The following is a 27,281-nucleotide window of genomic DNA, read 5'->3' as shown; positions in this document are numbered from 1 at the left end:
TTCCCTGATGGTCCTCGGGCATGTGCTAGGCAGTATGACAATGAAAAGAGGCGAGGCCTACCAACAAGTGATTTTTTTTTTCCTTTGCTCTGTGCTTATAAGCTTGATTACAGGAACAGAACTAAAACAAAGAAGTAGCTTTTCTCCTAACTCTGAGGGACCAGTGAAAATCAACTTCATGTTTTTTTCCATATTTCCACCCTAAACGTGTGTCTGAAACTGGAGTTCAGCACTGGACTCCTGTGGTGAGCTCCTGCTTCACTGCAGACAGAGGGACTGGTCCTGCCCACGGACCTGCAGCAGTCTCTGAGAGCAATCTCCATGCGATTAGTCATACTAGGTACCTTGTGAGACATCTGAGAGAAGTAGCTGCTTCCCGCAAGTTTTTAGATCATTAAAACAGCATTTTTTTGCAAATTAAATAAGCCCCATGCCAGGGCCTTGAAATTTTGCAGTGTATCTACTTCTACAGCAAAATTCCCTCTAAGGAAATAGTTTTCCTGGCAGCCGTGCTGGCCTCATGTCCTATATTGTGTTGGAGGACCAAAAAGGAACTTAGATTTTGTTCTAAGAGCAGATCTCAGTTCAGCCCTCATAATGCAATACCTATTTAATGGTTGGAAAAATTAGTGGTTCAGTTAGTTCAGAGCTTTAGCAAAGGCATCTGTGTAAAGTGAGAACAGAACATGTTGAAAAAATACTGAAAAAAGCGTATTTCTTTATAATAGATTGATTTGTTTGGAGTAATGAGAGCTTCTCCCCAAAAAAGTAGAAACAGAGTGTTGAAGAGTGGCATGTAAACATATCAGTGATTTCACGGCAGGTCTCTTCTGTACTTCTCTATCCAGTACAGCAGAGGAAGAGATACCTTCTGATGTTTGACTCCTGTCCTTTACTGGTTGATGGGATAGGGGTGGGGGACATGTACACCAAACACCCAAGTCAGGCCTTGATGCCCAACCCATATAGTATTGTTTATAGGGTATAACACTATAGGTAACACAGACACTTTCCCTTCCAGCAAATGGAGTGACTCAGCTCTCTGTTCTCCAGTATGCTTCTCTGCATTGTTCACCCTGCCCTGGATGGCAAAGTTGCGGGACAGGGTTCATCAGAAGTAGGAGTCAGTCTTTCCACTTTTAATAGCATTTCACGAACAAGAATGCCATTGTGGTAAATCAGAGAGATTGTTAACCTTTTTTGACTTAAGGATACCTGAAAGGTAAGGACTGCTGTGTGGTGGTGGTTTTAAGCCAGCTGTCAATAGGATGTTTTTTCTTAGTTACCTCTTTCACCACCTGTTCATTAGCAGCTAATGGTCCTCAGTGATGGAGGTGCTGAAAGCTATTGTGGTAGGCACTTTGGATAAAGTGAATACTTGTCCTGAAGCATTTGCTATCAATGTAGAAATGTGTAGACATTAAGCCATGTACATGTACATGTATATTATTGCTAATTGTGGACAGGGTTTTTCTGCGTGAATTCCAGAATGGTTTCTAAGCACATCAGTACAGTCACATTTTCCCTGAGAAGAACTCCAGAGTATTTCCTATTGGTATCAACTGTGTCTGCTGGCTAAAGAAACCTTTCTTTCTGCCTTTAAAACAAACAGTTTTAAATAGGGCTAAAAGTGGTGTGTTATATATATAGTCTAAATTTTTCTGTGAATCAGTAAAATTCCCTCATTGAGTAACCATAAGCACCAGGAAGGGAGAAGTAAAGTATTACCTAAATAAACAATTACAGGTTCAATTTAGAATCCTGTTAATCTGTAACGATAAGCAAAGCAGCGACTTTCCTAAAGCTGTTCTTTTTTTTTTTGTACGGCAGTCTGAGTAACCATTCACGTCACTGTGGTGTTTGTAAAGTAGCATGCGGGAATTATAATAACTGCACAGTGTGATATCCAGTCACAATGTACAAAGATTTTTGCAGCATAATACTTACCAAGATTCCAAGGAAATGTTAGTCTCTGACACGTCAGGCTGTTTCTATTCAAAGAGTACACGGCATAATGCATGGTTAGTGCATTAAGTCTTTGAACTTAAGTTACTGGTGTTAGTAGGAAGACACTAAACAGACCCAGCACAACACTTTGCCAAAAGACTTTATTCACATCAGTCCATTTTAATCATTAGCCTTTTAAACTTTGTCGAACAACTGTCTTTTCTAAAGTATTACACTCTAGAATGTGTAGTTGAAGATAACTGTTTCACCATGTACGTACCTATAATGGGCTGATTTTATATACTTAAATGTTTCATTTTCAGTTGTAGGGATTCTGAAGAGAATGGGTTTGAAAAAAGTTTTGAGCTCAAATATCAAAGAGTTTAACAGAAACATATACACCAGTAAGAGTGGACTTTCCAGACTTCAGCCTACTAGCCTGGTTCTGCAGGAGAGAGCCAGACTGGAGTTGCATTTCTTTTTCTCTCTCGTACATTAAATGCCTTAAAGACATCATGACTTGGGAAAAATCAGTTATTGAACAAACCTACCGTCTATATGAAAGCCCCAGGTTGTGAGAGACCAGAGGGAGAGAAACTTTCAGAAGCAAGTATATTGCATTTATTTCAGGCTTCATAACATGACTTTTTTAAAAAAAATTCAGCTAGTGATCTATATATTTGAATAATAATTGTATACACTTCTATTGAGATATGAAGAATGTGTTGACTGGAGATCTTAAAAAAGTGTTGGGGAGTTATTTGTTTGTTTAATTTAAGATCTTTTTAAAGTACTAAACACTGTGTCTATCTGCTGCCAGTGCTTACAGGTTTTACTCTTGTGGGGGTGTGATGGGGAAAATACTAAGATTTCTTTCCTCGGTGCATTGTGAAAGACTAAAGAAAGCAATAATAAAAAATCTTGATGGACTGTTCATGTGAAATAGATGAAGTGCACATAGCTGCAGAAGAAAAAGGATTCTTTTTTTCCCCAACTGCCACCTAAGTATTGCAATATGAAGTTTTATTTGTAATTAAGAATAGTTGAAAATCAAACTTCTATATAGTTTTTAAGTGGAGTATCTTTTGACTAAGGAATGCATTTCCTTATAAATCATTTTTATATTCCTTAAATGTTTAAAAAGTCAATTGAAATACCTTAATCGGTTTCATTTTGTATAGTCTTTCATTCTTTATAAAGCATGTCTAAACTAGAATGAGTTTAGACTATTGGGTTTTTAAATCAGTCTGTGTCGTTATCACAATTTATGGTTGTACCAGACAAAAACAAAACCCATCGAGGTCTGCTGACAAAAATCTGCTTTGAAGTCAGTAGCTAACTGTTGGGACAAGACTTAATAACTGTTTCTCAGTGATCTGTGAAAACAAATACATAGTTTCAGGCTTTTTCTGCAGAGGTCTTGTAAGAGATCTAGCTGAGTCTGGAGGTGGAAGAGATCACGCAATATTACACATGAGGATACATCAGTACATTTTGTGGAAAAAAGTCTTGCCAGTAATACAATTGTAACACAGTGTGTGTGGGGGGGGGGGGGGGGGGGGGAATTGTTAACCTTCTGTAATCAGGTGGAATTTGTGCTGAAAGGAGGCAGCATTCAAATAGCCTTCTTGGAAGCAGTGATGGTTTGAAGCGCATAGATCTTGAGAAGGATTTAGCAAAGTGCAGTACCAATGGTCTCCTTGCCAAGAAATCAGGGAGCAGCATCCCTGAGGACTGCTGCCATGAAGTCAGGCTGATAGTGAAAAACAGAACTGGAGTAACCAAAACCCCCACTCTCACAGGTGCTCACTCTCTTCCCCATGTCAAAACGGCACCAGCAACTCCATGAGGCCCACCAGAAAAGGGGAAGAAAAAAAGACTTCTTTCATTTTTGCAGAGCTTTAAAATTATGTGGAGACATCTGCACTGAAGGTAGTGCAACAGCTTCCTCTCAGGGTGTTTGCAAACAGAAAGGGCTTTTTAGATCCTACCGCCGTATGGCTTTTGAGAGGAGAACGTAACTCAGAGTGGCTTCCTGAGCAGGCAGAGCTTCTTGGTTGTAGGCAGCAAATGGTGGTAGGATGCACAACTGTACAACACTACAGTTTTACTGGCTTGGGGCTAGAGACAGATTTAGTGTGTGGTGTTAGCTGTGGTCATAGCACCTGTGTAGCATATTACTAGCTTAGAAGCTGTATTTGTGGTCACTGTGAGATCGGTACCTGTCCCTACTTCATTTTCTTATCCTGAAAACCAGCCCTGATTTCCAGGATTACTGACACCAAAAAGTTTATAAACAAGGTGATGGGCACAGCTTGGGTAGTGCAAAACCATAGCTGAATCTGTGGATGCAGAAGAATAAACAACAGCCAAAAGAGGGAAGTTAAAACTCAACTATTGTAAGACTTAGTGCTACCGAGATTGGACTGAGACACACAACTCAGCAATGCATTCAGGCTGTAAGACAGAGGGTCCCCCTACAGATGCATTCCCAAAGGAGATTCTGTGTTAGATAACTATGGAGACAGGAAACTTCATTTGACAATGTGGACGGCCCTTTTTGTCCCCTTTGCTACCTAACTAGAGATTATTGGTAACATGGACTGAGGTTGGTGGGTGGGAAGGGCTCCTCACCTTCCCTCTGAAGTACATTTTTTTTTAGTTAGCATTGAGGTAATCTTTTTTTTTTTTTCATCTGTCTATTGCTGATGTGTCAGGTGTGGGGGATTTCTTGACTGAGAGGAAACTCCTTGCTGGGACTGTTTGTTTTTGTTTGTTTGTTTTGAGGGGATGCATTGAGGGGCACAGAATGCAATGGCTGTCTTTTCCTGGGGCAAACTGCTTGGGCTTTCTGATCCTCCACTCCTGCTCTCCAAGGAGAACGGCATTCAACAGCATCCCTCAAAATTACACCTTTTGTAACTGCTGAGTATGTTTTGAGCTAGTTCCTTACCATCCTTGATAAGGGTGAAGCCACTGCAGGTCAGTGCTCACCTCTGCAGAGTTGGAGGTAGTTCAGGGCATGCAGTTCTGCCATGGGGGCAATGACAGGCAGCAGAGGACTCAAAGCAAAGCATCGCAGTTTCAGAACAAAAGCATTCCAGAGGAAGCCTGCCTGACACAATACAATTATAATATTTATATCTATTAAAATATGTATATGCTGTATTAATAGTGAATTACTGATACAATATTAACAATCAAAAGATTTACTTACAATAAATAGCTTACATACAAGCTTACATTACCATGTCATCTTTCCCAGCTTCCTCATCGGGTTCCTGGCAGAGTAGTTAGTCCTGTGGTTTTGTTTTCTTACATTGAGAGCGTGTCTTTTTTCCCAGAAGAGGGCTGCTAGATTAACATAATTTGAATCTTTTGTCATCTCGGTCCTCTTAAACTAGGTAAAACCTTCTGTCCCGTCTCCATGGGGGAGAAGTTCAGGAGAAAATATTCCTCATCTCACCCACAGAGACAAAAATATAATTACCAGCAATTCTGTAAAGACAGACACAAACACACACACACACGCAATCATGTGAAAGGTTCCTTTTTTAAAATACATTTATATAATATCTATCTAATAATAAAAAATATCTGTCGCACAACACCAAAGCCAGATCTTACTACTGCCTATTTATAACTTGATATAAGCAAACCACGTGTCCAGGACTCCTACTGCAAATGGAGGATTTTTATCTGCATCACGGAAGAATTTTGAGGATTACTTGCTTACTGTTGCAATGATGCTATGAAGATGCAAAGCACTGGCAGAGGCTTTCTACAGCCTGAAAAAACAGATAGCACCACAGCACAAAGAACAACTAACCTGCTGTTGTTCCAGCTCTGTTGTCTTTACCAAAACCCATAGGAAGGTGGGGAATTTTCAGGATATTGAACTAATAAGAAGAGGTAGTATAACAAAATTTTGTTTGTTATGCTTTGTTTTCTTCTCCCTAAAGAGGAACAGAAATTTGTGAAGACAATTGCTTGAAGTGCAGTAGTTTGCATTCTGGCTAGCCAAGGGAACTTAAGCAATACCATCAGGGATGACTTGGCAATATAAATGGTGGTTTTCAAATGAGTCCAGTTAGAAATATCAAATCAAAAGTAAATAAGCTTAGAGCAGCTATTCATTTTTTAAACAGAGAAGCATCATACTAACAAAGATTTAAACTAAAGGCATGCTGGCTCTCACATAGCCATTAGGGAGACCAGAGTGTTTTGTTTTTTTTTTTCAGTGCAGAACCTTCTGTATAAAAAAGTACCATCCTCATACAATTCTACACTACCTTATGGATTTATCAATACTTCTTTTACCACAGAGTCAAGCAAAGCAAAGTTCTGCAACATGTTTTGCTGCTACCCCTGCAAAAAAAATCCCTAAAATTCAGTTAAAGTTTTGGCAAAGGACCAGCAGGGATGTTGCAGGAAGTATCACAGACAGGCTCACCAGGAGGAGGTAGTGGATGAGGTGTTCTGCAAACAACTGGCAGAAATACGTAGTACATACGCACTTGGGAAGAGCTTGTGATGGTTTACTTGCGATTCCAAAGTGATGGCACCTTCTGCATGGACGCTGCATGAGCTCTGGCTGGGCTTAAGCAGTGACAGTTGTATGCTATAAGTTTTCACTCATTTGAAGAGGAAAATATAGTGTTATGCCAAGTTAAGGTTACTTTTGAAAGAATCTGAAAACTGAACGTGCTAAATGATATCTAAAGCCTCCTGATTTTGAACTGGCAGCATCCCTGTGCACAGAGGGTATTCATGGTGCTGACACATTTGTCCACACCGTGTATGTACTTCTACAAACAAGGGGATTAAATGTAGTAAAAGCAGCTTTGTAATAAATGCAGAGGAATACATGGGCATGTACAGTTCTGCACCTGTTCCATCAGTATAGGATGCAAATGTTTAAATCTTTTTCTTTATATTTCTACAGGGACTTGAGATTAATGTCAATAGGAGGTGGTACTGATGAAACCATGCTTTCTATTATATGCAAATTCATGGAAACTCTTCCAAGCAAGTAACGTCTTCACTCTACCTCAAAAATCAAAGAGCATGGATTTTTACTGCATACTGAAGGCAACGCTTTTCAAGGGTGAAATAAATAAAAAAAGGAACAGTACTTTTTCCAGCAAAATACATGTATCAATATCATGATACATGTTCTCCAATACAAAATTCACACTGATGGGAAACAGTCTGAAAGCGTGTGGCCTACTGCAAGATTTTTTTCTGGTTTTGGTGAATTGCGGCTTTGAAGCCTCTCGTGATCCACACTAAGCACCCAGAAATCTTCACAGAATCATAGAATCTCATCTTTTTTAATCAAGGTATAGCTACATTTAAGAGCATCTAAGCCACCAATTAAAAAACATAACTTCCATATGGGTACAGCTATAATTTCAGTAGTAGCGTAATCTAATTACACTGTAACTTTGCTTTCAAGATCAATTAATTAAGTCAAAAAATATTCCCAGTCACGTTCGAGTACTGGAACAATGATTTTGTTCAGTTACCACTGCCTTCCATATATTTAAGTTTCAGCACATAAATATCAAAATGAGTTCCTTCAGCAAAAGCAAGTCAAAAATCACAAGCCTCCTGATCCAATGGTGGCACAAAATTGTCGTCTTCATTACCTTCACACTGACTCGTACTACTTTCTGGCATACATGTTCAGTGGTGGGAGTAGGGGTTGATTTTTAGTTTTAGAATTCTACAAACAACTGTTTAATTGTATCAGAAATTTTGAGACCTAGAGTTTTGTGTGCAATTATGAATGAAAAAAATATTAAAAATAAACACACTGTGAAAATTGTGTACTTATTTAAATAAGATTGTAAAATGTATATGCCACACTGAAGTGTAATGAATATTACACTATTAAAATAACTAAAACTATTTTCAAAATTTGTGTGACTTGTTACACAAAAAAATCTCACTGAAATACACATCTACTATGATGAGCATCAGTTCTTCATATGATCTTTAAACCTCATTCTTTACATTTACTTGCTGATCAGCCATACCTTCAAAAACATCAGTAACTCTCCTAAAACAGCCATTTGAGTCAGAAGAGACATTATGTCTTACTAAGAAAAAAAAAAGCTTCAGTGGAATTGTCCTTGTAACCAAGTGGGTGTGAGTAAGCATTTTCTAGGGAATCTCCAAGACACTGTAAGATTAATAGACCGATAGTCAGAAGATTGTGTTGTATTTCCTTCCACCTGGAAGTAATCCATATAGTTGCTAGGTAGAATCTAAGTTACATTAAATTGAGAAACAATATATATTGTGTAAAAATTTCATACAGAGGATCTCAAAACCAATAAATAGGTGCAGTATTCTCATTCAACCCCTAGTAACTGCAACAAGTACAGTCAGTGCTACTAGAACTTTTCTGGTATATACTCTATATTTTATTCTATATGACCATGCCATAGCATCCTGAAGTTTTGCCAACTATTTGTGAATTCCAAAGACCTTCAGCGTAATACTCTTGTACCAGAAAAGACAGCTCCAGAGGAAAGTTCTAAGGCTGCAGTGCATGGTTCCCACCAACTGCCATGCCTCTTCTCTTCATGAAATACTCTCATAGGAGGATTTCAGTTCAGATTTTAAACTGAAAATTGACCTTTTAGGAAGAGAAGGGAAAACCACTACAACCTGTATTTGCTCTAAAAGTAAAATAATGTAACAATATAGATGTCACAGTCTTTAAATGAAGAAACAAAGGAAGGCATAGGTTTACAATTTTTCCCTATTCCTCCTCCCTCAGCCCCAACCCACAACAGAAGAAATAGCAAGAGAGGAAGGAAAGGAGGAAGAGAAACCCTATTTTATATGAATTTCCTTTTTACCTGGTTAGGAACAGTTGCATTTTAGTTACTTTTATATAAATATTCAGATTGTGTGATTTACATGTAATACTTCTGTTCAATATGAAAACTAACATGAAAAAAACGTAGCATACACCTCCATTTATTTTAATAGCACACAACACACAAGTCTAGCCCCTTTAATGCAGTACCATCTCCAAAGAACACTGGTATTCTACAGCAGAAAAGTATGTATACAAACAACAATAATGAGAATACTCCAGGGCATTTTATTTGTTAGAACATAATTAAGTTATTAATCGCAACGTTATACAGTATTTCTAGAAAAGTCATTCAAAATTAGATAGTTTTCATATCTAGAAAACAATTTTTTTTGAACTCTGAACTCAGCAATGTAATAGCTTCAACTATTAGAAACCATGTGGTGAGCTAAAGCTAAGTGTTAAAAGTAAAAAAAAAAACTTAATATGACAGCACCTCCAACAGGTGCATCATAATATACTTCAATACAAAATTAAAAATACTCAACCTCATATTTCAGACATGCAGTGTAGATTAGGGACTCATCACTGACTGAAAAGTAAAGAAACTAATGGTAAAAGTTCTAGTGATTCAATGGAATCGTTACGTTTTGGATATTTTAAATATAAAAGGAAGCACTTGTACTGTGTCCATATCTGCTTAAAAGAACAGATGTGCAAGCATTATTGGTCACATTTAAATGAAAAATCCAGTTTTAAGTAAGTTCTCTGCAAAATGAAAAGTTTAAGCTATTCAAACATGTAGACTAATAAACCTATCCATCTGGGCATCGCAAAAATAATTTGAGGAGGGTATCACTATTATTTTTGTTACCTCAGGCCAGCCTTTTAAAAAAAAACACAGATAGAACCAATTCAGAAAGATCCATGTATTGTTCACGCTTTTGCAACCTAAAAATTAGTACATGCCTGAAACTGGAGCTCTAATTTAGAGCATGGTCCAGAATGAAAAACAAAATGTAAGAGAAAGCCTAGTAATTCTGCAAATACTTCACATCTGAATAGTCCTTGTTTGGGGGGATTCTTTCATTTATTTTGTTTTTAAATCAATTGTAAAAACTTTTTTCCTAAAAACGCAACACAGAATTCTAGCAGTTTCTGCGTGTTTACAAATAATTCCCCAAAAACAGGGGATAGTGGGAGAAATTCTGATACATTAAGAAAATTATATATAACATTGCATTAAGTATTAATGCAGTTTACAACAATTTCATTGTGTTTTATCAACAGAATGTGCCAGTTCAGATCAACGTCTTCATTAATTAAGACTTCTATGGTTGAAATTACACAATTTAAACTGAAGATAACATGCATCACCTCAGTTTAATAATCCAGTATATTACAAAAAAAACAAACAATGAAAAGAGCATCATGTAGCATAAGAGTTTTGTCTGGCTCCCTCTGGAGAGTGTTCTCAGTCTGCCCATAGTTGCACCTAGCAGCCCACCTGTAGAGTCAAAATCATTATCCTACGTTTAAACAACAACAAAAAAAGAGAGAAAAAAAAGAAAAAAATGTTACTCTGAGAAAGCAGATTGACCACAAAGCTTAAGTATATATATTTTTTTCTTCTCTCAAATCTTCCAAAACTAAAATTATTTCATAGGTAGTTTCTGAAAATTAACCAGGAAAAAACTTTTGCTGATTAATTTATCCAGAGATTTTTTTTTTTTGCTTAAAGATTGCTTTTACATGTGGAAAAAACAAAGCATTTCTGACTTATTTCTCGCTTCCTTCTTCTAAAACACAATTAAACATAGGACTGCCTTTTTGATAATACTGTACATTTGCTGATTCAAAACAAATAGTTGTATCTGAAGTATGAAAACCTTGGATGTTCTTTGGAAATACTGCACTCGCGCAACTATATGAACAACAATATCGCTGCTGAATTGGTCACGTTTTACAGCCAGCAATAAGCTGTCAACATTTCCATAGAATGTTCTTGTATGTAGTATGAACATTTATATGCTACTAACTTCTCAATCCCGCCCCATTTTTAAAGACAGTTAGTGACTAAACACTTACCATTTCTGATAACATTTTGTTTTGGTTTTTAACTTCTGTTCCAATTTCAATAGAAAGCTATTAAAAAAAAGGGGGGGGGGGGTGTTAAATATGAGTAAACGGTTATACATAAATTAGAGAAGCTACTCTAAAATAGGTGATATCACTAATGTTTTCCCAGGTAAAATGTGAAAGAAATACCTGGTGCTTTTGAAAAACAAACACAAGTTATAAAAATAACAAGAACAGCAATCCATCAATAATCCTCAGGAAAGTAAATATTTATCATTTGACTAAGTGAGTTTAGAGGGTCACAGAAAGTACTCAATGCGTCTCCTCCCCTTTTCTCCTTTAACAGGGAATTCCTTATCAGAATTACTGTATCGACTTGCAAAAACTTGAGATCCAGTCAAGTGAGTAGCAATTATCCACATCCTGGAACAACTGTTACAACTCTTGGCACAGAGGACCAACAGCACTCTCTTCGACAGTGTTGCTGGAATTGAACCTGTAACCTGCTGATGCATCTCTTTTGATAAGCTGCTATACTGTAATTGCAATTTTCTTCCGTGAAAATGTCTATTCCTTCTCCGTTTGTGCCACGAAGCAACGATGGCACAGCAGCACAAGAAGGCAGCAAGTCAGTCTGTCCACAGACTGTAGCCATGGTCAGCAAGGGCTGGTGATCACCCGGCAAGTTGACAACAACGACACAGGTCCAAGGTCAAGCCAAAAAGTCAAGTCTGCAGGTCAGGGTCAGAACCAGGGAGGTACAAGACCAGGCACGGACAGAGCTGCAGCACAGCTGTTGCTGTAGCAAAGACGGGGGCCAGACAGCAGAACCTCAGCTCGCAGCAGCTCCCCAGTGAAGCAGGGGTAGCCCTCCTCAGGCCCCAGTGCCTTGGATTAGTCAAAACCCGCGTGTTTTTGTGGCACAACCGCAATCCCATGATTTCTTACTGCCACTTTTCACTGCCACCTATAATCAAGTCACCAGTCCACCTAATTTAATTCAGCGTGACAATATGACTGTAATTAAATACTTACTGATTTAATGGCACTGACTTTAGTACGCAGACTTTCTGTTAACCTTTCATTTTCTTCTTCGTACACGCTGTATCCACTGTTGGTATAGCCGTAATTACCCGACGGTGCTCCATCACCTATAAATACAACAGCCAGCAGTTACAGACAGAAAACACCACTGCAGCAAGTGCCCTTCACATGTGAAAAAGCACTCTTGGCATTTAACAATGCATTTCCTTAATCAAAATGAAGCAATCAGGAAGAGGCGCTGCATGCTCCCGAGAAATAGATTCAACCTTTTTCAAGCACAGAAGTCATCTTTCCAATATGCAAATCAAACTAGGGAAGACTGAGGAACGACTGCACTTTAGTACCGTAATTTTTTTCCTGAGAAAATGTTTTCAGATGGCTTTTATGGAAATCAATCTAGGTGTTACATGGAGATGTGAAAAGCAGCGCTGAGGTCACTACATAGAGCAGTAAGCCTAATTCAAAATAAGAAAGTTGAGATCGTTCTCTAACAAAGAATAACAAAGACAACATTTGATCACACCTGCCGCTGAAGGACAGAGCATACTCTGAACCTTACACGTGTTTCTCTACAAACAAGACCTTAGACCAGAGGCCAGGCCTCTAAGCAGAGGAGCACACTGCCACTTCTGTCAGCAGTCTGCAATTCTCTCACTCCTGCCTTTGCTTTCTGGAGCTTCAGGACAGTTATCCAGACATCAGACTCTGCAGAGAAAGCAGAGCAGAATGGAACTGAGATCAGTCTCCTCAGCTCCACGTACTCCCTTCCTCCAGCCTCTCCTGAAGGCCTCTGACAGGCACCAGCTGGACAGCAGCACTGGGACAGCAGCTAAAAGGCTGTGTTCAAGCCAGACAAAGATCAGCCCAAATATAAGATCTGAAACCACAGAACAGACAAGCAAACAGAAAAGAACTAGTAAAAGCTTTATCATAAAGATCCTACTAGATTAATTCCACCAGCAGTCCGGTTATAACTAATTGGTATTTACGCACGAAGTCAGAAAGCCACAGTATGTGTCTGAGAACCTGTGGTTAATTCCTCTTCAATGCACTTTAAGGATTTTTGTGTTTGGATGCTGATTTTCTTTTAGAGAAAAAACGAGAGAAAAGAGACACACCAATGACATTCACAGATAAAGCTATGTCTCAATTGGTTTCACTGTGTGCTTTGCATACATGGTATTAAAATTTGTAAAAGAAAGAATTTTTGATAACAGATATCATTTTATATCAAGCCATAAAGCCGCTCACAATTACATTTTTTTTAGCTTGCACTTGTAAAGAGTTTTTTAAGTTTTATTCTGTTAGTTAAGCTAATGACAAACGTACAGTAAGGCTCGGCAAAATGTGCGTTTATACGTCATCAATCACAGTGAGAGCTGAGGGCTTTTGCCCCCTAAGTCATAAGTACTGATGTCAGTTACAGAAAGTTGGCTAAAATTACATCATTTAATATGGCCAGGGTTGTTCCCGCTGTTTTGTTTTACAAATGCATCTAATACAGTACTTCCTACCAAGTGATAAGCAATTCTGAATACATTTTTAAGTTAATATACCATGTAGCTTCAGGCCACAATACTGTAATTGGATGGTTCTGACATAGATGGCAACATAGCAGATGTGAACTACTTGTCCCAAAGCTTTCGAACAGGCACGGCTACTTCTGTATATGAAATAAAAGGACTGTGTAGAAGGCTGGCTACTACTGCCTACAGGAAGGACAGAAACTCCAACATGGCAGCTCTGCGGACTGTCTTGCAGTACCACACATTGATAGTTCATGCACTGTAATATAATCTCAGGCTAAAAAAATAGAAGTACCAGGTAGCTGGAGTCAAAGGCAGAAGTACTTGTGCCCAAATTCTACTTCCAGCTCATTAACTAAAATAAAAGGTAACTGCAGACTGACAGTTGAAGTGTCAGGGCAAAGCAGCAGATCTTACTGCACGGACGTTTAAGTCTTCTGCTTGACCTTCCAACAGATTTTTGAAGAAGTACTTTTGGGATACCCCTTAAGGCACTGATTGCCAGAGACCTGCTAGAAGAAAGTGCATTCTTTCCCCCAAGCTCTTTCCAAAACCTTCCATGGCTTCACTCTTTCAGAAACACCCTCACAGGCTGCACGGCCTTCAGCCCCAGTTCACACCCAAGAACGAGCTGATAGTTTAACAAGAGCGGTGCAAGATCTGAAGGCCCGAGTGTTCGCAAACACCCACCTTCTTACGATAAACACCCCAACACTCTCTTGATCTACTAAGAAGCGTACCCAAGATTTGCTTTACTTTGTAAAGATACTATCAGACAACACAAACAGGAAATGGAAAGTAAATCTAGAGTAGCACTACTGACACACCTGCTTTAGGTATATGGCATTTGTCAGCCCCTAAATATTCACTGAACACACCCCCTTCTAGGGCCAGATCTCAGCCAGAAGCCTCCCAGGCACGAACACACGACACGACCTAAGCTTCACCGTGTGGGCCCAGCACCTGCAAGCCCTTCGAACGCCCCGCAGGAGCCCAACCCTCCCCTCCAGCCACCAACGGGGCTGCCGGCCGGGGAGCGAGGCCTCAGCTTCCACCAACACCCGGCACGAGCTCTGCAGGGACCCCCTCCACCTTCCCACCTGGCTGTATTTTGGAGTAAACTGACATCCATTTTTTCGGTTGGTTGGGGTTTTTTGACCCAAACATATCGGGAAAATATAGAGAAGCACCAAAACTAAATCAAACCACCAAGAATTCGGAAAGGGCTTGCGTGAGGAGCGACAAACCCGCCCGCCCACGGAGACCCGGCCCAACAAACACCCAGATGCCGCCACCGGGCCGCGGCATATCGCGCTATGTCGCGACATGTCGAGGGTTGTCGCGGCCCGCAGGGGCCTCGGCCCCCCCCGCCGCCGCCCGGGCCGGCCGCTCTTACCCAGCCCCGCGCGCCTCATGGCTGCGCCCGGAGCTGCCGAGGGAGGAGGAGGAGGAGGAGGAGGAGGAGGAGGAGGAGGAGGAGGAGGAGGAGGACGGGGAGCAGCCGGGTCTCGGCGCGGCGGCCGCCGCCCGCCTCATTCACCCGGGCAGCGCCACGACAGCGCCCGGCGCCGCGCGGCCCGCTGGGCGCCGCGGGGGCCGCTGGGAAATGGAGTCCTCGTCGTGCCGCTGAGGGGAGGCCCGGCCCCAGCACAACCGGCCCCCCTCAGAGCCTGGGAGCACTCACAGCTTCGAAAGAATAAAGTGTGTTAAATGCAGCCTGCCGTGAATGTATTCAGTGCGTCACCTATTAAAGCATGCTTTGGTGTTGGAGGGAAAAACAAACGTTGCCTGCTGTAAATGCATTCACCTATTAAAGCAGGCGTTGGACTTGAAGAGAAAAACGAACAAATGTGGGCCTTTGCCTGCTACAACATTATCACTGTCTTCAATAAAACGATAACGTACTGATGGGCTTGCGAAACAGTCACAAAAATAAATTTCAATGCTGAATGGAGTTCTGTTTACTTATTTTGTTTACCACACAGGCGTGCTACTGCAGTGTACAGCCATACAGCAGCTCAAACTGGGAAGCTGCAGATCCTGTTATTACTGAATTACATTGCCAATTACAACAAGCTACCATACCATCAGCTCACGCATTGATTTGGGCTGTTTGTGTGCTCGTAGGACTTGGGAAGCCTGGTATTGGACCAAGACCTTTTTGTTATTGTACAAGCTGTATAAACTCGTCCCAAAGCTCCTGCTTCAACGAGATTGTGATGTAACAGGGGTCTGTAGGCAAGTAGAGCTGCAGAAGGAAGAATAAAACTACACTTGTCGATATGAAGCCTTATGCCCTTCTGCTGATGCCTTTGTAATTGCCGTAAGACAGCCCATGCATCCTTTTGCAGAGGACAGAAACAGAGCTAATTACACCGTTTCTTTTCTCTCCACTTGTCAATGTGAATTAAGACGTTAATCAGTATCAGCCCAACTTTAAAATAATTGTTGAGAAGCTGTTCATTTATGTGCTCTTTAGGCACGTTTGGATGCCCACATCTCAAACAGCACTGTAAAGAGTAAAATGAGTGTTAATACTTGTTAATCTAAATAGTTTATCAAAAACTTCAGCTAAGGCATTAGTTGCATGTACGAAGTTGAAGAAAAGGCAAAGGAGAAGTAACAAACTGCAAACCTGTCCTTCATGTTCCACAGCATGAAGCAAATATCTACCGATTTTTGTCTGGAGCTCAGCAGTTCTTACTGGAGTTTGCAAACTGCTGTCACTTATGAATTGAGACTCGGTTTACTTCAGCTCATGGAAATACATCAGTTGTCTGAAGAAAGGGAAAAGTACTGTCACTAGATTAAAGATTCTGTTCATGATAAAACCACCTGAAGTTCACAAATGGGCTCATTTCCTAACTTTGCCAGGACAAAGAGATTGCTTGAAGAATTAAATGTTTAAAACAGCAAAATTGAGATGTTGTAAAACTTATGGAAACTGAGCAAATTCTGATAAGAGTTTCTTCATGAATGCTACAAATTTGAACTAGGGCTCTCTTAGGAACAATATCCTCTTCAAACACAATTATTGATTTATTGTTATGGTGACAGTATTTGCAGTAATCATTCAGAACCAGAGGGCTACCCCAAACTGCATGGGGTGTCCCACATGTCCTACCAACTGGAACCTTTTCTTAGTGCTCCCATTTGTTGGTTCTCTTTACTCTCTCTGATTAAACCAGATGCACGCATTTACAAAGCAAATAGCCCATATATTTTATTAGTAGATTACTCTATGACTCTATCACAAAAGCAATAAAAAGAAAAAATAAAAAAAAAAAAGAAGGAAGCTGTCTGAAAAGATCTTGTATAGTCAAACTTCCAATACACAGGTGAAAGCCTGGGAATCTTATTAACATGATAATAATAATGACAATATTATCATTGAATTATTAAATAAGTAACCAAAATGTCAATGTTCTTACATGTTTGATAAACAGGTTTGCACAGTCATCATAATTAACACTCTACTTTCAACAGTTTCAGGTTGTGAAAACAACCTAACAAGTTAGTCATCATTAGAGAGTTGAAAAGCTGATATTGCACTATATTATGTTAGTATCAAATATTTCAATGACTGTTTTGTTAAGTTGTAAGCTGTAATTATTTTTTTAAAATCTGCTACTTACAGCTTGATCCATTATGCAATTAAGTAATAAGTGATGAGACATTTCTGAATAAAACTATTGTATTAACCATGTGGTAACAAAACTAGATCACAAAATAATTAGGATTCAGTGTCTTCAGAAAGGAGTAAAGAGCATTTTTCATCAGTATCCTTTTTCACGTCATATCCTGAGTTATTCTAATGGTATTTAGGAACTGAGAGCCCTCAAAATGCTTCTGTTAAAACAAACTTGGTTCAATCAGTCAGGTGTCTCCTCCTGTAAAACCAGCATTGAACCTGGGATATCATCAGCTGTATTCTTCCTGGTTGTAGTCTTCAAATACTGCCATCATGAATAAAGAAGATGCCGGGTGAAACCACACCTTTCTTAAGACCTTAAATGTTTGCAGGAGGCTTATCAGAACTGTTGCTGTTGCTGCCTAGAATGTCAAGCAAGGAATTAATCATGTAAATCACAATTAGAATAGTATGTGCAATTGTTATTGAAGCTCTTTAATGATGAGAACATAAGTAAATCACTGCAAATACAGACAAACCTCTCAGTTTCATCCATCACAATGATTCAAAACTTTATTAAATGCTGTCAAAGAAAACTATGTCTGTTTCTGGTCTTAATGCACTTCCATCAAAGGCAGCAACTTCTTTCTGGTTTAAGCTCTGGAGTCACCTTTTCTCGTTGTGTTTTCAAACTGTGTTCTAGGGTCTTTACATGACAACCTTTACCAAGTGTCTGCCAAAATAGCCTTTTATTGCTTTTACAAGATATTAAAAGGACAAGATTTAGCCTTTGGGAACTCCTGTTATCTTTGATAAAACTGCATTGCTGGGAATCAGGGGAGCTTCTTGAACATACAGAACTGTACTCATCCATGCCTGGGCCTTTCCATACAAAGGTTCAAAAGACCATTAAGACTTTGTACCCATAAAGAACTTCTGTCTCATAGCTTTGTACATGTATATCATTACATGTTGACAAGCCATCTAAACTCATGATAAGATTTTACAACTCACTAAATATGCTTAGAACAAAATTTACAATGTGCATTTATATATATTCGTGGCCGTAATGTGTATCACATTATTTTTTTTGCTCATGATTTCGGTATTGTCTCATTTTTTCCAGTCATAGTGAAATGTTATCCTCAGGGAAGCCTCAGGGAGATGGCTGGCCATGCACGGCTCAGCAGCAAATCACCAGCTGAGGGAAGGAGAGGCAATATCCATCATCCTGGGTAGCATCAGCAGAAAATATCTGTGATTGAAGAAAATATTTAAAGGAAGAAAATGTAGTCTTTTTCTTCCTTACGACCCAATTTTTTTTTTTGACTAACAGTGAGGGCTTCTTTCTCCTCATTTTGATATAAGCTATGTTTGGGAAGTATTGAGCTTTATATTTGCTCATGGGTAATAACATTTAAATATGATTATTGTTTACTTAATTGTTGCTAAATAGCGTGATTCTGTTTATTCTTTCCTTTAGTTACTTCTTAGTAGCACAAGCTCTCGATCTCTTCTTTGATTCAGCAGGGAACACACTCACATATCTCTGCTGCATTTTTATAGATTTCTTGTCAGTGCTGTTCAATTGCATCAGAACAGAGAAGGAAGGCTATGGACCCAACTGCTGGTCTCCCTCCTGAATTTCATTAGTGAGGGCAAGAATCAAAATTTACTGAGGTCATAGAGAATTTTTGTATTGACTTTGGATCAGGCTATAAATTTTTATTAAAATAACAACTCCACTGATTCTTTGTCTTCCAAGTAGCATATGTGTAATCTATGAATAATTCTAGTCATGATTTCTTTCTCTCATATTAAGGTACCATTTCTGATGTCAGCTTTGACTGGGTAATAATATCAGCTGAATGAGTGATAAGAATTCAGAGCCATTGCAGTAGTCTGAACATTAATAACCGTAATGTCTAAAGAGGAGGACTAATACATTTAAAATAAAAAGTGGAAGTCAAAGTAATTTTTCATTTCAGTAAAACAAATGTGTGGGATGACTGGAGCATACAGTTCCAATGCTTCATAAGATGCAATTAAACAGTAATTTGATGATTAGAGTTCTGTTTGTTTTGACCTTTCAGACATGTGGCAAAGGCTTTCACCAGTCAAAACAGAGAATTCAATGAAAACAGAGAGTTTAAGCACAACAAATTTCTGGGAGGGGAGAGCTATTTTGCAGACCTGTATCTAGGCAGAGCATTTTCCTACAGCACACTTCTGAAGATAAATGAGGTAGGCATCATAGTTTTTTCCTTGTCCAGAAAGGCAAAAATGAGAATGTGAATCAAGATTCATGGATTCTGAGCTAGCTTTGTGCTAGCTTTGTGCTTGGCCACCAGAGAGATACTTGAAAAAAAATAAAAACATCATGTACTCCCTTAATTCTCTTTAGTTTCCTCATAGGTCAAAAAATCATGCACAAAACGATTTGTTTGATGACTAATTAGAGGAATTAATGCCTGAACATAAATCTGCAAAAGCTCTTGTAAGTCCGTTGTTTTCCAGAAAGACCGTCACAAAGAAATGAGACATTCAAAGCCCCTTTTTAACGGTCATTTTCTTAGATTGTTGCATGGATCACAACAGCAGGGCTGCTTACATGTACTGGAGCATGGTGCTAACAGGACTTTCTGGCTTCCTGTACTGCAATGGCTCTTTCAGAGTTTCCTTGTGTATTTCTGTATAGCATTATGTTATGCCACAAGAACGTATACTGAAAAATTTCTATGTTTCTATTATTTCTCAGATACAGTGTAGCAATTGGGAAGAAAGTCTAACATAGTAATCTATAAAGAAGCATTATGCACTTCTAAGAAAAAGCTCTTTTAATTTATAGAAAACTTGAGGGCCTGATCTAGTTCTTAATGAAGTCAGCAAAAAAAAAAAAAATCTTCAATTTTTATGGCATAGGATCAAAAACTGAAGTAACTACAGTGCAGGAAGGAGCATTAATTACAGGGTAGAAAAGATCATTATATTTCAGAATTAAAAGCTGTAAGTTCTTTTCATGGCTTCTTGTAAATATAGTTGAAAGCAAACTTAGACTATGTTTTATGGTACACCATGAAGAAAGATTTCCGCTCTCACAGCACATTCACCAACAGAAGAAACATTATTTGCTTGAAAATGACAAGAAAAATCAGTAGTTCACTTGTATAAGAAAAAAAAAAAAAAGTGGTATATGAGCTAGAATTAAATGACAGTCTACAAATGTTTTTCACTGTATAGACACAAGCCATAACCCTAAACCCCATAACTGAACAATAGCCAAAATCTTTTGTCCCTTTGGGGGTCATGTTAGGCAAAAAGTCTGGAGAACTGGCTGCAGGATAAAAAAGGTTTCTACCCCATTTACCCACAGTTCAAGTTCACCAAGCCTGCATCCTGTTGTGGATGTCTTGAGGTCCAACAGGTCAGACCCAATGATGAGCTGCTCCTTGGTTCAAGGCCCACCAGCAGTGCTCTTGCAGAGTGCATCCCTGCTTATTGCTCAAAGTCTGCCAGGCTGCCTTTACATCTTTTCTCTCCGAGTGCTGGCCTTGACCTGCTGGAACACTCTACCCTACTGTTTGACTTGTGACAAATTAAGCAGTAATCTTATTTAACACATTTTCTTTCCCTTTTGTGCATTGCCGAAGAGGCTTTTTTTTCAGCTTATCCTGATGCTCAGATGGCCACCATCCCCTTAAATAATTGCCATCTTTAGCTCTGCACAACCAGTAAAGATGGGTTGGTATTTTTGAGTCCTTTTCCAAGGAAATCTAATGTTTCAGTTGAATCCTCTTACCCAATTCCAACTCGTTTCTGAGATCCCAAATGAGGAGAAAGGCTCAGGTTGATGGTTTCTACAGAGTAACTTTCCCCAGAATGGTTTGGGAAAGATGGAACATTATATGCAAGCTAACTCTTCCCAGAGTGATGCTCTTGAGATGACTTCATATGCTACGTGATAATTCAAATTAATTATACTTTACTTGGAAACTCAAAGTTAAGATGCTTTAACTCAAAGTTAAAATTAGTTTATTACAGGAACACTAAGTGTCCATATACCCCACTGGTATAAAAGAAAATGTAGGCATTTTGCACGTCTGAATTTCATGTTCATGAATCTTCATTTACAAGGAACAGTTTCTTTAAATAAGATTATTAGGCTAATCTCATTTATTAAAAATAAAAGCTGTTATTCAATAAGGTTGTCACTGAAGTGATGCATTACGTATATATTTAAAGGCTATGCTTTAGTAATCATGTTATCTGTCTTCATGATCCTCTGGTGACATTTATTATATTTCCCTAGAGCACTCTGTTTTAGTATCTGTCAAAGAGAAAATTTCACACCAAAATTTAAATAGTATATTCCAGTATAGACAAATGTTGTTACTGTTTTTTACTGCTTAGTTTGACTACTTTAGTGTCCTCTCATGGCAAAATATGTTTGGGGATGGGTGGCATTCCCTGGAGGAAGATACTCTAAGAAGATCAGGATATCCTGCATTTGGTTACGGAAACTCAAGAAATGTCTGCATAAAATAATCGTCTGTAATCTCAGAAGCTGTATGTACACTTTCATTTTGGGGTTCTCCAGAGGCTTTCTCAATTAGGACACTGCAGCCTGGAGTACTTTGTATGTGTGTATTTACACTGCAGGTTCTTTAAATGATCAAACCCAGGATATATCCAGCAACCTCTGCCTGTCTCTTTGACTGCATCGTGCCAACTCCATAACTCAACTCGCTGCCTTTGTAAGAGCATCATTTGCATCAGACTTCTTGGCTTCTGTGGTTACATGCATATTCACAGTCATTTCTAAGCACTGACAGGGAGCAGGCCTTTTCTGTAAGCCAGGAAAGTGGGGGCAGAGGGGTCCTCTACATGTGCTGGGTCTTCCAGGCATCTCTGTCCAGATCCGTAGTGATGAAGCAGATTCAGGTGCTTGGGTGAGTATATACACCTGTATATCTACTAGTTTTACAGAAGAATGACTTGAAGTAGCAGGCTTGCTGGCAGGCTTTTGGCTCCGCATGGGTGGCATGAGCAGAGCCGCAGGTAAGAAGACAGGGAGTACTTTCTTCCCTAAGGTGTTTCTTTTGACGAGGCATGCAGGTTGTGGCACAAGGCCAGCATTAAGGGGAAATATTACAGGCTTGGTGGGGTGCTCATGCTATTGAGCAGTGGTGTTCCAGGAAAGGACACTGTAGAATACAGGTCAGTGTGCCCATGGCCAGGCATACTCCAGGTCTCCCTCCTCCATATAAATGAGGTATTCTCCTAATGCTTCAGAGAGCATGGCCATTTCTTAACAGGATACACAGTTATGGATCTAGTTTCAAGAGTTCCTCTGATAGCTCCCTGCTGAAAAGTGTAGACCACTGCCTGTAGTGTAGACCAGTCAGTGGTATAAACTTCAGACCATATTCCTCCTTTGTGGGTCATCACTGACAACAGTAAGGGCAAGGATGATCCTGGACATATGATTCTGTTTTAGGAAACGAAATTTTCTGTATCTGTACAACTCGTGACCAATTACAATGTGAATGACTGCCTATTCCTTCAGTATTTTTCTAGACATTCTAGTTCATAAGACGTTAATGATAGAAAAAAGTCTGGCAAGGACAGCAAAAACAGGCAGCAAGCAAGGCAGGTCCGAAGCACCTGGCGCTAGTGCCTGGGATGTGCTTGGCAGCTGCAGATCGGCTCTTCCTGTGCCAAAGCTCCAGCTGGAGAGGCACTGGACATACTGCAGGTGTGCAGGTGATCTGATAGAAGTCTAAGGTGCCTAGCATGTGCTGTGTGTGTTCAGGTTCAACATACCTGTGCACTTGACAGACTGGATCTACCACTGTCAGATCTGAGTCATTATCTTTCTGAGACAAAGGAAACCTGAAAGACAGGAAGGAGATCCTCAGCCAAGTTCCAGAGAAGAATCTCAGTGACTTGCTGGGAGAACAGGTCTAGATCTAATTTTACCTTTGCACCTCCTAACGTGGTCACAGAGAGCATAGGCTCACACACTACCACGTGGAGAAAGAGCAGTCTTTTCCCATTATCTCTGGTAGATGCTGGTTCAGAAACAGTGGCTGGGAAGTGGTATGCAGGATGGAGAACGACAATATTGAATTATAAACTTGCAAAGTAAATGAAGGGGATGGAGCCAAATCTTTAACACCTCTGCTTCTCTGTTTCTCTGTCACTAAAACATGGATTTCTTGCCATGGATATTAAAAGGCCTATTCAATAATTTTTATTAATATACTCTAAGATCTTGAAATGCAGCATACTTTAGGAAAGAAAGTATAATTCAAAGTCAGTGGAAGAAGAATGTCCACTATTTATATTACAGTAGAATCAAACGGCCTAATCCATCATGTAAATTATATGCAGAGACTTGATACCTCCTCCAAAATCTGTGGGAGAAGAATGATCTTTTTTTTTTGCATTACGATAGAGTTGTATGAGATGGTCCATCTTGTAAGTTATATACAAAGGCAATTATACTTCTCCCAGATACCTTAAAACCCTTATGAATCCTATAGTATATTATTAGTCATTTTGAGCATTATGTTTCTGGCACATTTTACTGGTGAACATGCCATTTGAAGAAAAAAAAAAAGATACTTAATAAAAATATATTAATATATCAATATATAAAACATTCAATTTTTTGAATAAAGTGAGAAAACATTAGAAATATTTTACATCTTGGTCAAATAAGCTATATGTTATGATGGTGCTGCCTTGGATTTTCTGGTTTTATGAAAAAAAAATACAGAATGTGCAGACAGGTTTGCAAAATCCTGTTCACTCATATCAGCAAACAGCTATATGTAACGAGCTTTCATGTGAGGCTGTTGAATGTCATGATCTATAATGGATTAAATACTAGCTTTCTACATACACTTGCACTGCTGGTAATGAGAGTGTATTCTAGGAATCACATAATCTTATGGAACAAAATTCCATATCAAATATTATGAAGAAATATTTAATAAATACCACCCTTTAACAGATTCAACAGATTCAACTTATGTATATATATGTATGTGTGTATATTTATTTATATATATATAAATAGACAAAGACAGCTGTCTTTGGGAGCAGCCTGGCTAGGAGACAGTTGTTCTCCCAGTACAGCTGGGCAAGGCTCCTCCACTGGGGAACTGAGGTAGAAAAGAGAGAGAGACCTGTTTAGGCTGGAAGAAAATATGTGGAGAGGCAGAAGTAACTTAAAGCCTTGTATATGATCCATACAATTACAAAAGAAAGGCGGTTATGCTGTGTGGAGATGTGCAAAGGGAGCTGAGATACTCAATTTTCTCTCTCTGCCAGATCTGAAAAAGAACCTGGCAGAAAGCATTGAATCCTTGCTGGACATTCACAGGGTATAAGGGATGTGAATATCAGCCAACTTCAAATGAGAGTATAAAGCTTTGTTGTGCACTTCTGCCACCTATAAACTAAGATGTTCATTATATGGTTTGGTACAGCTTAACTTCAAGATTCTTCAATGAACTGTTTTATATAAAACTGCACAGGTTTTCAGGAGTATCATGCAAACTTTGATAACAGTAAGTTCTAGCCAAGTTTCTAAACATGGCATAACTGTTCATCTTCTGTCTTTGAAGAACTTAGTTTTCATAGAAATCTGGAGAATACAAACTTAGAGATAAAAAAAAAAAATGTTTACATGTACTGTGAAGTCAGCAAAACAATTGAAACTTACTGGGAGACCGTAGCACACTGGTGGATACAGTTTTATTTCATGGAATACAAATGAGGATTGTAAATGACATTTAAGAAGGGAATATGAAAAGATTGTTTTCTTCCCAGAGATGAATTATGAGTAGGTTTGTACTGAGTTGCAGGATATCATTATTATTTTTACATCAGTAATGCCTTTCTAACCTCAATTAGCAAGGGACCAGAAGCCATGCTATGAATCTTTCACTGAAATGCAGTTGTCAGCTATGTAAATGACTTTATAAATGTGTCCTGAAAATGGAATTGGTTTATGCAAATTAACCTGAGCCACAGTTTGCAAGATGAGAAGTATAAGAAATGATGGAATAAACTCAGTGGTGCTGGGAAGCATCGTTGGATTCCACCTGAAGGGAAGAGCGTCACTTGGAGAATCAGCTGTAAGTTCCACCAGAGGGAGGAAAGGAGCCATAGCTAACATTTTCAGAAGTACAATAGGTGGAGGTCATCTATCCAGCTAGCCCTCTCACTTGTAAAAGTCACTTTTCCTTCTTAGATTGTTTCCTTCCATGTAAAAAGAACCTTGATTTAAATATATGCTGACCACCTCTACTAAAAGTGGAAATAGATTTAAAATAGAAAGATTGGTATTTTATACCCTTTAATGGTAGCTGGCTCTTAAAAAGGCTTGGAAAAAAATATAGGTACCATTGAAACCATTCACTGTGAATTATTTTAATGCTGGCAGCCTGACAAAAAGAAATAGAAATCTCATGCTTTCACAAGTCCCTAGTATTTGCTAATTTATTTGGTATTTTGCCCATTATATTGAAGACTCATCATGAGCTCCTGCTCTGACTTTGCTTTAGTCATTGATTAATGATGTCTCACGTATTGTCATGTGAGAGATTATTAATCAATGTCTTTAGTAGACTTAATTCAGTAGAATCTGCAAGTGCTGATCCTTAGTCTTTATTTTGTCTGTGTTTATACAACTCGGGTGGAATTCCTGACCCAAGAGATATTAACGGAAGTGCCAATATTTACCTTAAACAAGGCAGAATTTCGATCCTGAAATCTGAATGAAAAGCTGAGAGAGGATCAGAAGGCCCAGAAAGCTATCTAATGTAAAACAGATTCAGGTGTTAAGTTTTGGCATGTGCATATATATTAGTATAGGTTAAAATCATAAAATCATTAAAGTTGGAAAAGGCCTCCAAGATCATCAGGTCCAACCATCCCCTACCACCAATGTCACCCACTAAACCACGTCCCTAAGCACCACGTCCAGCCTTCCTTAAACACCCCCGGGGATGGTGACTCTCCAACCTCCCTGGGCAACCCGTTCCAATGCGCAACTGAAATATACACCTATATAACTAAAATATACACCTTCCTCAATTCTAATAGCCATCATTTTCTTCCTTAAAAAACAAATACCCTGTCCTAACTGCTTTCTTGAGGGTACTACTGATTCTTTTAAATCGATTGATTCAAGTATATTGGGGGGGTGTTGTTTGTTTTTTTGTTTTTTAGTTATGTTTTATGTCAAGATAAATGAAAATAGTAAACCATGGTGATTTTAGAAGTTGACAATTACAGTAGCTTCCCCAAAAATGTAAGTCCAATGCCAGTTAATAAGCTATTCTTATTTTTGTACTAACATGTTTATTTTCTGACTTCATTCTTTGCATTTTCATGAAATTGCTAGTGCACTGTTAAAAAGGTAGGTCATGTTGAGGCATCCTTTATCTTCAGCCTTGAAAGTTCTCAGATAAACTGAGATGCTACACCAAGTGCCCAAATTTACTTTTAGTTTTAAATTTTCTGTAATTATCAAAATTCTTTATTAACGATTAATTTAAAATCTTCCACGCGAAAGGCTTAAAAGCTAATCTGTGCAACTAAAATACAGACCACTTTCAGATGAAGTAAAATGAAAGACTGACAGTGTCGCGGAAGAAATCAACTTCATAGTTAGCTTGTAGATTAAGGCTTGTGTGGGTGATGTGGTGTGATATGCCCTACTCTGCGATTTGAATTTTGACTTCTAACAGCTGTGTGAAGCTGAATAGCTATTTATGGTCTGTAACAGGAATACATGTACTGTGATAAGCATGGAGATTTTGCTTTCTTTAATCTTCATCTTGTTGCCTTATCTCTCAGTTAAAAAAAAAAAAAGGGGGGGGGAAGAAGAAAACGGGGTGAGGAACCAACAAATCAGCTAAGCTAGAAGATTGGTGAATATTTATACTTGAAGATCTGCCATAGCATACCACAATGAAAACAATCAATAGAAGCTACTGAGATAGATGTAGGCTGTTTGCCTACAAAGGTCCGTGTCCTCACAGTCTCCATGTGTCATACACAGGTATCCTGTACAGGAGCCTGGTGGAGGCAAAGTGCTAACACACTGCATGGTGTATAGGTATGGAGAAAGTTGGCTTTTTTTTTTTCCTTGTGACTTGTTGGCTGTGTTGGTTGATGAGAAGTTCAACATGAGCCAGCAGTATGC

The 27,281-nt window shown here is 39.0% G+C and overlaps 2 protein-coding genes across 12 annotated transcripts in view; one reads left to right on the top strand and one right to left on the bottom strand.

Moving 5' to 3' along the window:
- Positions 1–7,869, top strand: part of LOC310895707 (putative acyl-CoA dehydrogenase 6) — an 89,177-nt gene extending 81,308 nt beyond the window's left edge. For 7 of the 10 annotated variants that reach the window (XM_083827318.1, XM_083827314.1, XM_083827320.1 and 4 more), the window contains one exon: positions 1,022–6,229. In XM_083827318.1, coding sequence (XP_083683444.1) covers positions 1,022–1,121 — 100 coding nt within the window. In that variant the 3' untranslated portion in view covers positions 1,122–6,229. Of the gene's footprint in view, positions 1–1,021; positions 6,230–6,892 lie in introns of those variants that run through there. The other 3 variants (XM_083827319.1, XM_083827316.1, XR_014580881.1) reach the window with 2 other exon arrangements.
- A 1,178-nt stretch (positions 7,870–9,047) lies between these two features.
- BET1 (Bet1 golgi vesicular membrane trafficking protein) lies at positions 9,048–15,477 on the bottom strand. Of its 2 annotated transcripts, none has more exons than XM_083827326.1 (4): positions 14,825–15,477; positions 11,894–12,009; positions 10,868–10,924; positions 9,048–10,286 (listed from the first exon to the last, which is right to left on the bottom strand). In XM_083827326.1, the coding sequence occupies exons 1-4, from the start codon at positions 14,841–14,843 to the stop codon at positions 10,275–10,277; spliced, it is 204 nt and encodes a 67-aa protein (XP_083683452.1). In that variant the 5' UTR covers positions 14,844–15,477; the 3' UTR covers positions 9,048–10,274. The 2 variants fall into 2 exon arrangements, with proteins under 2 accessions (XP_083683452.1, XP_083683451.1); XM_083827325.1 differs by having other exon boundaries at positions 9,048–10,308; positions 14,825–15,022.
- Positions 15,478–27,281: the final 11,804 nt, after the last annotated feature.

Source organism: Anser anser (assembly GCF_964211835.1).
Source record: "Anser anser genome assembly, chromosome: 2".
NCBI classification, from domain to species: Eukaryota; Metazoa; Chordata; class Aves; order Anseriformes; family Anatidae; genus Anser; species Anser anser.
This window is presented reverse-complemented; position numbering and strand designations above follow the sequence as displayed.